We start from the raw sequence: 12,129 nt of genomic DNA, 5'->3' as shown, positions 1-12,129 counted from the left end.
CAAGTACTTATGTAAATAGCCAGTGGCTTTTTATTGAGGACACAGGCAGCATTGGTTCTAAACCATGTCTTTCCAAAATTCATTTACAGAACTCGCCGAGTATTGGTTTAAATCTCTGTCTAATGTGTGAACCAGAATTCATAACTGAAAATAATTCTGGTTTCTGTCCATCGTGTAGGGATAGTTTCTCTTTAAATGTCCAACATGCTAACAACTCAAAAACAAAGAGAAAAATAGTGTTTCAGGTGGAAAGGTAAATTTAATTTCTCGGCAGCATATTGCATAGATAATGAGCTAAACACACTGTACACTCGATTCTTCACTGCCTAGCCTTTCTCCTGCATCATTCACACAATTTTTGAGTCACTTGAGAAAAAGTGACTATGTAATCGGTCAGTGTTAGTCTGTCCGGCCGGCCGGCCGTCCGTAGACACCACCTTAACGTTGGACTTTTCTCGGAAACTATCAAAGCGATCGGGCTCATATTTTGTTTAGTCGTGACCTCCAATGACCTCTACACTTTAACGATGGTTTCGTTGACCTTTGACCTTTTTCAAGGTCACAGGTCAGCGTCAAAGGAAAAATTAGACATTTTATATCTTTGACAAAGTTCATCGGATGTGATTGAAACTTTGTAGGATTATTCTTTACATCAAAGTATTTACATCTGTAGCCTTTTACGAACGTTATCAGAAAAACAAGGGAGATAACTAGCCTTTTCTGTTCGGCAACACACAACTTAACGTTGGGCTTTTCTCGGAAACTATAAAAGTGACCGGGCTCAAATTTTATGTGAACGTGACTCATTGTGTTGTGAATAGCAATTTCTTCCTGTCCATCTGATGCCTCATATAATATTCAGAACTGCGAAAGTGACTCGATCGAGCGTTTGCTCTTCTTGTTTTTTTTTTTATCACACTCATGCATGCATTAAGTGAAACCAATCATTGTACATAATTTTGACAGCATCCCTTCATTTTGGTCCATTGCATTTCAGCCCAATACACTCAATTCTTTACCGCATTATCTCATGCATCATTCACACTATTTTTCCATCACACTCATTCATGCATTAAGTGAAACCAATCAATGTACAAATATTTGACAGCATTCTTTCAGTTAGATCCATTACAATCATTTCCTCTTCGTCATTTTATCAGTTTCCTGAAAATGTTACCCCACAGCATGGCTGGACATTCAGTTTGATTTCTTTCCCAACATTTGACACGTTTTTGTGTAAACATCTTCCTGCAGAGAGGGCAGTTTGGACAAAGTGCTTGATCCGACCTTTTGACAGTTGGAGAAGTAGCAGCCACTTGTTTCTTCTAGGTCTGGCGAAGTGGCAACATAGACCACCGACAGGCCAGCTTGTTCTGGTGACTGTAAACATCATGCAAATATTACACGTCACAATAAATAACAAAAATGTAAACAAAAACTTAAAACAGCACAAAAGACAACTGAACAACACACACACATGTAAATACTGACAGATAAGACCTCAAAGACTTGGCATATTTTAATTTTACAAAAACTAAATATCCTTTACATCAAAATTAAAAGGTGCAGTGACACACACAACACACACAAATCTAGTTTAGTAATAATCAACTGACTTCTTTCCTGGACATTTCTTTTATCTTTAGTAAATTTCTTATATATATATATATATATATATACTAGATGAATACCCGCTTCGCCGGGTACCCGGCTTTGCCGGGAAGAAGTAGAGCCGAACACCCGGCTGTGCCAGGTGTACGCCGGCTTTGCCGGCGCATTGTACGCAATTGACGCCACACGAAGGAAGGGAGATAAACGCGCAAAACACTGGAGAAGATAAGGAAGAGTTACTGGGAATGGATGGATGTACAGAAAAACCAAAATCGGTTGAGCGCTGCGCGCTGAGAGCACGTGTTGAACATTTTCATCGACCAGATTGTGTCAGATCCATCGAGAACTTTGGCCGTGCATCGCGAAGTGACACAGACAGACAGACAGACACACACAAGCCGGATATAGATATATACATGTATCACTTAAGTTACTCATTTCAATGAAAAGTGAAGAGCTTGGGAAAATGCTAAAGCATCATTCTCTGAAGGTAGCCAACAATAGGTAAACATTCTTTTCATCAGTTAAGACACTAACATATCTTCTAGTAGAGTCTATTTTACCTACCATGAAAAATAGTTCCTTCAGAATGTCCATTAGACACGAAATGGACCAGTGGACATTGTGATACAATCCCGTGTTGACGATGCCAGGGTGAACAGCGTTGACCGTGACCTTTGACCCATCCTCAGCCAATCGCCGACTCAAGGCATATGTATAGAGAAGAATGGCCAGTTTTGAGGCAGCGTATGCATTGTGAGGGGAATAACTCCAGTCATGAGGTTGTCTGCAAAATAGTAAATGAGCTTGAGTTATCTTCTCTTTTTTTCCTTCTCGTTTGCTATTTTGAGTCTATATGGACAAAATTGTAAAATTCAGAACTCTTTCAGACATGAAATCGCAGTATACCTTCTTTATTTTCACAAAAGCAGTATTTGTGTATTTTGAAATATACCTCTCCCTCAATCAAAACCTCCTGAGTTCATACTGAGATGTCACACTCTCAGCAGCAGTAGTGAAACTTTTAAGACCACTGGTAAAGAAAATTGATGCTGGAGAAAAAAGCTTTCTTTCTTTATTTATTTGGTGTTTAACGTCGTTTTCAACCGTTCAAGGTTATATCGTGACGCGGAAAGGGGGAGGGGGGGGGGGGATGATGGGATAGAGCCACTTGTTTCTTGTTCACAAAAGCACTAATCAAAAAATTGCTCCAGGGGCTTGCAATGTAGTACAATATATGACCTTACTGGGAGAATGCAAGTTTCCAGTACAAAGGACTTAACATTTCTTACATATTGCTTGACTAAAATCTTTACAAACATTGACTATATTCTATACAAGAAACACTTAACAAGGGTAAAAGGAGAAACAGAATCTGTTAGTCGCCTCTTACGACATGCTGGGGAGCATCGGGTAAATTCTTCCCCCTAACTCGCGGAGGGTGAGAAAAAAGCTTGGGTGCTAAAATGAAAGTTGTGCTGATGCAAACAGAAGGCCTTGATAATATTGCACAGAGATAATCTAGCTAGAGGAACGTAACATCAAAACACAATTTTATTTGTACCACCAATAGTGGCCCTCATGGGTGTCACAACGTAGAGGTAAATCATGCATGACCATTGTCACACATGCTCGCTTCAGTACACCGATCACACTCACTTTTCCTCAAATGTCTTGGGATCAAAGGATGCCACATGGTGAACAACAGAAGAGACATTGACGACCCTGGCGGCGCCACCTTCAGGAGCAGAAGACTCCATCTTCTTCTTCAGCAGTGATGTGAGTAGAGCGTGTGACAGGTGGTTCACCTGCACATGCCGTTCAAATCCATCCTCCGTCTCCCCAAAGGGTGCAAGCATTATTCCAGCTGGAGAGAAAATAGAAACCAACATAATAAACCATTGAACAAAAAATGTAAGGGCTAGTAGTTCACAGTATGAAAGAATTTGGTCCGGTGGTCATAGGGAATTAAAAAGCACAGAGAGTGTGTGTGTGGGTGCTTGTGTATATGTAAGCGTGTGGTTTTTCTGTGTAAGCGTGTGTGTGGGGGGGGGGGGCAGAGAGAGAGAGAGAGAGAGGTGCGAGATGAATCCGACAAAGGGGTGAATTCATAAATGTGTTTATTTTCATACTATCATTGAAAATAATCAACAGTTAAAATAGTAATTTACTGCTTCCTGCCTTTTGACTGCTACTAATCTAAAGGATCTTCTCCGCTCTTTGTAACTATACTGACCATTGTTTATCAAAATGTGCAGCGGCCACTTGGTGGACAGAAATTTTGCAGCAAAGTCCCGTACTGACTTGAAGGATGCAAGGTCCAACTGCATAAACACCACTGCAAGAAAAATAAAGATAAACAGATTTAAGTCACACAGCACTTATTTAACCACACAAAAAAAGTGGAATAACAGGATACTCCACTGAACAGGCAAAATCTCATACAGACACACAAATAACTGAATGCTAATGTTTGGTCTCAAGTACAAGTTCTACAACTGTCATATCATGAATGACATACAAGAAGCAAGAAATTATCTGTACACATCATCTGAAAGCTTTGTACATGTGTGTAAATGCATCCAGTAACACAAATACTATTGATAATCTGAAGAAGAAGAAAGTTTGAAATAAAGAAGTACCATTTGCATTGTGACAATCTTCCTTTATCTTTGCAATGGCGTCATCAGCCTCGGCCTTGTGTCTGCATGCTGGAAGATAAAGAGGACATAAATATTGCATCAGTATAAGCACTTGCAAGAGCCAAACACCGGAGATAAGAGAGACAATTTGCAAAACACACACACATAACACACACAGAGTGACACACACAGAGGCACATACATGCACACACTCTCTCCCTCATCCGTCCATTTTTCTCTATCTCTCTCTCTCTGTCTCTCGCTCTCTCTTCAATAGCATAAAGAACAAACACAGTCTAATAGCAAATAATGCATGAGAGAAGTTTTGTAGGGTTTTCTTTGCACATCAGAACAGCTGTTACAATGTCTGCATAGATATTAAGATGATACTTATTTCAAACAAACTTGCTTTCTCTCACTCTATCTTTTTCTCTCTCCCCTCTTCCTCTCTATCTCTAACTCCACACAAATAAGTACCTCACCAATAACAACTGTAGCCCCGAGACTAGCCAGCTGCTTTGAGATGTGAAAGCCAATACCGCATGCTCCTCCAGTCACGATAGCTGTCCTGCTGCTCTGGCTTGGCAGACCTGAAAACAAACCACAGACAGGTAACAGATTTTCTACCTAAAAATCACAGGATTAAAAACATTATGCCATTATCATAAACATATTTCTCTTTGTAGTGGTGAGCATATTTGCTTATGTTTTGGAGTATATATGTTCATCTGTGTGTGTGTATCTGTGATGAAGAGAATGTATGTGTGTTTGTGTGTGTGCGTATGTGAGAGCATGTATGTTTGTGTGCGTGTGTGCGTGTGCATGTGTTTGTACATGAGAAAGTGAGTGTGTGTGTGTGTGACAAAGGGTCAGTGTTAGAACTGCTAAGGCCACAAAAAAAAGTTGTATGTGTCTGGTCACCCGACCCTACCTAGTTTTTTCCGCCGACCCTAGACTTTTTTTTATTGCATTTGTAAAAAAATTAAAAAAAATTAAAAAAAACGTCAAAACGAAAGTAATTGACGGCAGACAACACAAGGGGGATAACCCCGCATCCCTTTTGTCTCATTTGTTTTGTAATGTGTTGTCTTTCTCTTTGTATAGCAAGTCCAGTCTCTTTGACATTATTTGTGTCACTGTATTATTTATGTATAGTTATTTTCTACCCTGACCAAAAAAAAATCAATAATTTTTTTTTTTTAAATCCCTACCTACCTACCCTATTTTTTGTAGCCATGTTACCAGAAACATACAACTTTTTGTGTGTGGCCTAATTAAGAAAGCCATATATCTGTGTAACAAAGGGTGTTAGAACTGCTAAAAGAGCCATCCCTCTCTCTCACGCACACAAGCGCACGCACACACACACGCGCGCGCGCGCACACACACAATCGTTCCATAGTTAGTCACTCTGTTTGAACTTCTGTTTTGCGCTGATCAAAGTACCTGTGATCAAATTCAAAGTCCAAAACTAAGAATCTCGGTGAAAACTCTGAGCAAAAACATTACTCACAATGCTTACCTCTTACAGGCGCAGACTTTTCAAGGAGTTGACAGATGAGAGCTATGGCACCTATCACGTAGAGCTTTATGACATACAAAACATACAGTACAATGTTTCTGACAACTTGCACGCTAGATGATACGAACTGCGGCAAAATCGTCTGCTCTTCGACGGCCATGTTTCTTAGCCTTTTTTTACAGAAGTGCTTGGCAAGGGAAGTAACCTAAGCACCACTTACGTAGTTAGGCACGCGTTTGAAGGAGATTATAGATGGGGTTGTCTCTTACTGGCATATGAACATACCAATTTTTAGGCATACAAGAAATGTATGAAGCTGAATACAAAATAATTGGTGTCATGTGTCATGGAATACTCTCTCCAAAAACCTTGATTCTTCCAGCTATTTTTCATGTTCAGACCTCAAAGTATAGTTATATGGACCTGTTTATGCTATTCATAAACTTGGATCATGTCATGTGTATAGCTTGATGCAAGATCTATACATGTGTTTGTGTGCCTGGTTGACTGCAATTTTGTTGACAGTGACAATTTGTGTTTGTCTGATCATTTTTGTTGTTGCTTTTTTTCACTGAAATGATTCCACAAATAAGGAACCTCGTAATATCCATGAATGGACAAATAAAGTGTAACAGTGCATCATGTCATTTTCATGACAAATGTAGGTCAACAAGCAAAAAAAGCATGACATTTACTACTGCTACAGTGAAGTCCGCAGGGCCGGACTACCGGGGGGGTTATGGGGGTTGCGCAACCCCCCCCCCCCCCCCCCTAGCCTAAACATGTACCTTACTTATTTAATTTTTTTTTATTATTGCTTATTTAATGCCGTTTCATGCAAGGAGTGACCATTTTCCTATCTCAGAATATGACCTACCCGTCAGCTTCAGGGGGCTTTGCCCCCTGACCCCCACAACGAGGTGGGGGGGGGGGGGGGGGGTGGGTTCTAGGGTTTCCGGACCCCCCCCCCCCCCAGCCAAAAAATAAAAATATTGAATGAGGTATGCATTTCTTTATTTTACATTGAGTTTCAATTTTTGGGGTATTAATCAGTGACAAAATCTGCTGCCTGAAACTGGTAATGATCATCCTCAGAATGCACCAGATTGCACCATTTTGCATCCTTTTTTTCAAAATTTTCCGGGGGGGCATGCCCCCGGACCCCCCTAGCAAGCTAGGCGCTTCGCGCCGTCGGCTCGGCGCTTCGCGCCTTCACACCCATATCTTCACAATATACTTTTGAAAAAAACCAGTCATAAAATGAACTGATCCGCCCCTGCCGCCACTGAGGGGGGACATCCCCCTGGGCCACCACTGGCAACCCCCCCCCTCCTCTTCGCCTAGTCCGGCCCTGAGTCCGGCTGTAGTGATAGACCCATATAGTGATAGTCAGGCTGTAGTAATAGAATTTCTGGGTCCCGGTCCCAGTTGTTCATGTTCTTTGTTAACTTAGTCCGGTTGTAGTGATATTTTTCAGTCCGGATATAGTGATAGTCCGCTTGTAGTGATACTATTTTCAAGTCCCGGGGAAGCTAAAGTCCGGCTGTAGTGATAATGTTAGAGAGTAATCTCCCTTTACCAAAATGGCGAGCAAAAGCCAGCCACGCACTGTGCTTACCCTGAAGCGGAAAATTGATCTGACAATTTTTCATTTAACCCTTATTTCTAAGTGGCCCTTCTCTCTCTCTCTAAAAAACACACACACACGCACGCACACACACACACACACACACACACACACACACACACACGCACGCACACACACACACACACACACCGGCTGTTGAACTGCCAGGACGGGGGTAGGTTAACACAGGACATTTGCAAGCCTGACAAAGACGACAGAAGAAACGTCACAAAACGAAATCAATAGTGGTTCCAAAATCACCTTGTTACTGCCTTGAGGCTAGTTTACCAAATGTGCCGCCGCATGTAGCAATAAAAGCTTTGAAGATATCACTACAACTACAAGCGATTGGCCGGATGTAGTAATAAAACCTACAAAAATATCACTATAACCGGACGTCCGGATGTAGTGATAAAACCTACACAAATATCACTATAACCGGACGTCCGGATGAAGTGATAAAACCTACAAAAATATCACTATAACCGGACGTCCTGGTGTAATGATAATCCGGATGTAGTGATAAAAAAAATTTGGTCCCGAGGGCTATCACTACATCCGGACTTCACTGCTATATTCTTAGTCTACTACGATTCATCAATTAAAACCTAATTATATCTTCTTCTTTGTATTGAATTAGCAATTCAAATAAAATTCAAAAATCAAATAGCAATTCAAATAAAGTGCTTCTTTTTCTACATAACATTGTGCAAAAAATAAAATAAAGCTATTTTTCTTCTTAGACAGACACAGACATGACAGACAGATGTTATCTTTTATCACTTTATTACACACACACACACACACACACACACACACACACACACACAAACAGACACACATTATCCTTCCAAATGAGTCATTCAGTAGAATTTCTGATTTGCAGTTATCAAACCACACTCACACACACACACACACAATTACATCATTACAATTGTAAAGATTTTTATTTATCATTCACCAGTACCAAAAATAGTTTTCTACCTCTGTCAATATGTGGAAAATCAGATACTAAAGCTCCTTTGAAATATTTTTGAGCAGTTACAATTACTTTGCTCACATCACCAACATTTCTCGGATAAAACTGAATGCCAGCTTTTCCTCCAGATTTTAAGACTGAACTGAGAGAACAGAAAAACTTATTCAACTTTTCCTCAGAATTTTTCTTGACACACAACCACTGCAGGAATGATATCGAAATTGCAAAATCAAACATGTTTTCTCTGAAACAAATGCCATTAACTATATCTGTTCTCACAACATGCACTCTTTCAGGCAGATATGTGCAGCGAATTTTATCTTGGATGACATATAGTGCTTGCAAATCCAAATCAATACCAGTTACATCAAATCCTTTCAACGCTGGGAGTGTGAGACTCCATCCATGGCCGCAGCCAATGTCAAGCATCGACCTGCCTGCCTCTGTCTCAGGGTTCATAAGTTTGAGAATCGTCTCTGTCAGTTCTTGTTGTATGCGCTCACATTTGTCAAAGAGACCATAACTCTTGACAAGGCTGTTCCCTTGGGAGCCTTGGAAGGGAATGTCCAGAGTTCTCTGTTTGATCAGTTCAGGTCTACGCTGAAAACCACCCTTGATTGATCGCACTCTCAACATTTTGATATCTTGCACAGTCTGGTATGGTTGCTCAAGGTTTAGAAGATGTTCTTCAGTGTTGTCAAAGAAGAAGATCTGTTTTACATCTCTGTTATACAGGGCAAAGAGTCTGAAAAAGCTATTAGTTCCCATGGTCCCACTCTTTGGTATGGAAGCACCGACTTTGCCAGAAGATCCTAGCATTGAGCAAGTCTTGCTGAATTCCAGAAATCGAGTTGTTGCAGATGTCATGACTGCAGCTGAGGACTACGTAACCTGTGTAGAAAAAAGCATGTCCTGAAATGGCTTCCAGCATTTGAAATAAAGCATTAAAAACACACATAAATATTAGGGCTTTCAAGTCAGCTATACAGAATATGTGTATGTGACAGTGGTGTGTGTGTGTGTATGTGTGTGTGTGTGTGTGTCCGGGTTCAACGTGGAACAAAAAAAGTGCCATAGCTAGGTTAGTAGGGAAATACAGTTCTAACACTATATGCCCTCCCAAAAACCAATTCAAAATTATGTTGGGCTGAGAGAGAGAGAGAGAGAGAGAGAGAGAGAGAGAGAGAGAGAGAGAGAGAGAGAGAGAGAGAGAGAGAGAGAGAGAGAGAGAGAGAGAGAGAGAGAGAGAGAGAGAGAGAGAGAGAGAGAGAGATAGAGAGAGAGAGTCTAAAATATGTCGGTTTACCACAGAAGAGTTTTATACACTATAAAGAGGACCTAAGTGAGAAACGTTCCTTGTCTACTTTATTATTCCCATCTCATGATTGTTGCCCATGCATAATAACTTGTAACTTGTACTTGTACTTGTACTTGTTAGATGTTTGAGGCCAGTTAGGCCTGTTCATCCTTCTGTGGTCGTTTTCGTAGTAACCTTAGCAACTTTGGCATGCATGGTGGGATCAGCCTAGTTACTAGCTAGTTACTAGTAGCACTCAGGATCAAACACAGAGGGGAGATCTTTCCAGTGGGCGTCCAACCTGGCCTTAAAGGCATTCACAGATGGTGCAGTCACGACCTGGTCTGGCAGGCTATTCCACGTGTTCACAACTCTCTCGCTGAAGAAGTTGCCTCGGACATTGAGTCTGTAGCGGGGCTTGCTTAGCTTCAGGGTACTGCCTCGGGTGTCTCTACCAGCGAAGAAAGAGAACTGTGGCCGCTCTGTCTTGTAGAAACCATGAAGGTACTTGTAGACTTCAATCATGTCCCCCCTCTTGCGACGATGCTCTAGACAAGGTAGCTTCAAAGTGGCCAGCCGTTCACTGTAGGGTTTGTCTTTCAGCGAGCTTATAAGCTTGGTTGCCCTTCGTTGCACGCGCTCCACCTCCTGACAAAGTGTCTTGTGTTGCGGCTGCCAGACTGCGTGGCCATATTCGAGAATAGGACGGACAAGTGACTTGTAGAGCTGCAGGAAAACTTCTACTGTGAGGTAGTCGAAGGAACGCCTGATGACCCCCATGACTCTGTTGGCTTTTGCTGCTGAAAGGGCGACATGCTTGTTGAAGCTCAGGTTGTTGTCCACATAGACCCCCAGGTCCTTCTCGAAATCGCTCTCCTCTAGTGCAATACTGCGAGCTTCACCTGACGCGTCCGTCCCTGTCATGTAGTAGATAGCTTCTGACCTCTTATTTCCCAGCTTCAGGACATGACATTTCTCCGGGTGAAAATTCATCAGCCACTGTTGGGACCAGTCCTGGAGGCTATCCAAGTCTTTCTGCAGGGTTTGTGGGGCTCCCTCAACGTCACTTCTGGTGTAGACCTTAGTGTCATCAGCGAAGATCCGGACATAGTTGGCGACAACGTTCGGCAGATCGTTGATGTAAAGTACGAATAGCATGGGTCCTAAAACACTTCCCTGGGGGATACCACTCGTCACTTCGGCCTCTGATGACTGAACTCCATTCACGACCACACACTGTCGTCTTTCGCTCAGAAAGTCCGCAATCCAGGCCAGGATCCTTCCGCCGATACCGTGTGCTTCAGTCTTCAGGACAAGGCGTCTGTGTGGCACGCTATCAAAGGCTTTCTTGAAATCCATGTACACAGCATCAACCGTTCCGCCTTCGTCAAGAATCTGGGTCCATGTGTCTAGAACATCTAGTAGCTGAGTGACGCAAGAGCGGCCTTGGACAAACCCATGCTGCTTATCTGTGATGAGGTCGTTCTCCTGTAGGTGTTTGATGAGCTGCTCACGAACTAGAGTCTCCATGACCTTACACAGGATGCACGTGAGGCTGACCGGCCTGTAGTTGTTGGCGGAGAGTTTGCTGCCCTTCTTGAAAATGGGTGTCACGCGTGCATGTCGCCATTCCTCGGGTATCCTGCCCTCGTCGAGAGACTCCCTGAAGAGCATCGCTACCGGTTCGGCTAGAGCATCTGCTGCCTTGCTTAGAAGAAGTGGACTCAACCCATCTGGACCAGGTGCTTTCCCTGCCTGCAGACCCTCAAGCAGCTTTTTCACTTTCTCTGATGTGACTTCAAAGTCACGGAGTTCTGATGTGAAGTTGTATTCTGGTGGATCTGGAAGGTCGCCGTCAGCCTCTGCCGTAAAGACGCTTTTGAAAAATGCGTTAAGTACCTCTGCTTTTTCCTGATCGGATGTGGTTTTGGTGCCGTCTTCCTTTTTGAGGTCCGCTATTCCTGTTTTCGTCTTGGTTTTGTTCTTGACGTATGACCAAAAAGCCTTTGGGTTTCGTTTTGCCTGTTTTGCCACTGTCTGTTCTAGCAGTCGTTGTGCCTTTCTACAAGCCCGCCTTGCCTGATTTCTGACTTTACAGTACTCCTGATACACTTTGCCATCTCTCGATGCAGTGATGATCAGTGTGTGTGTGTGTGTGTGTGTGTGTGTGTGTGTGTGCGTGCGTGAGTGCGCGCGTGTGTGCATGCGTGTGTGCATCCGCGTTGGAAGATTCCCTGACTGACTCAGTGATTGACTTTAGTCGCAGGTGATGTTAGCATTCATGCTTTCTGAGAAAGTTTCTCATGGGCGCTGCCATATTTTGATTCACGAAATATAGTATCGGAAATATCGGAAAACTGAATACTTGAACAATTTAAACACACATTTTTAGTAAGTATGAAAACCACGGATTTTTTTAAACGAATAATCATAATTTTATATCAAGTGAAA

The 12,129-nt window shown here is 42.3% G+C and overlaps 2 protein-coding genes across 3 annotated transcripts; both read right to left on the bottom strand.

Annotated features, from left to right (window-relative positions):
* Positions 1 to 954: 954 nt before the first annotated feature.
* Positions 955 to 5,959, bottom strand: LOC138968953 (polyprenol dehydrogenase-like). Of its 2 annotated transcripts, none has more exons than XM_070341636.1 (7): positions 5,767 to 5,959; positions 4,736 to 4,843; positions 4,254 to 4,322; positions 3,848 to 3,949; positions 3,271 to 3,478; positions 2,179 to 2,398; positions 955 to 1,380 (listed from the first exon to the last, which is right to left on the bottom strand). In XM_070341636.1, the coding sequence occupies exons 1-7, from the start codon at positions 5,933 to 5,935 to the stop codon at positions 1,198 to 1,200; spliced, it is 1,059 nt and encodes a 352-aa protein (XP_070197737.1). In that variant the 5' UTR covers positions 5,936 to 5,959; the 3' UTR covers positions 955 to 1,197. The 2 variants fall into 2 exon arrangements, with proteins under 2 accessions (XP_070197737.1, XP_070197738.1); XM_070341637.1 differs by having other exon boundaries at positions 5,776 to 5,959.
* A 2,367-nt stretch (positions 5,960 to 8,326) lies between these two features.
* LOC138968951 (probable 18S rRNA (guanine-N(7))-methyltransferase) lies at positions 8,327 to 12,051 on the bottom strand. Its single transcript, XM_070341634.1, has 2 exons — positions 11,922 to 12,051; positions 8,327 to 9,272 (listed from the first exon to the last, which is right to left on the bottom strand). The coding sequence occupies exon 2, from the start codon at positions 9,246 to 9,248 to the stop codon at positions 8,349 to 8,351; it is 900 nt and encodes a 299-aa protein (XP_070197735.1). The 5' UTR covers positions 9,249 to 9,272; positions 11,922 to 12,051; the 3' UTR covers positions 8,327 to 8,348.
* Positions 12,052 to 12,129: the final 78 nt, after the last annotated feature.

This window comes from Littorina saxatilis, linkage group LG6 (genome assembly GCF_037325665.1).
Source record: "Littorina saxatilis isolate snail1 linkage group LG6, US_GU_Lsax_2.0, whole genome shotgun sequence".
In the NCBI taxonomy this organism is placed as follows: domain Eukaryota; kingdom Metazoa; phylum Mollusca; class Gastropoda; order Littorinimorpha; family Littorinidae; genus Littorina; species Littorina saxatilis.
This window is presented reverse-complemented; position numbering and strand designations above follow the sequence as displayed.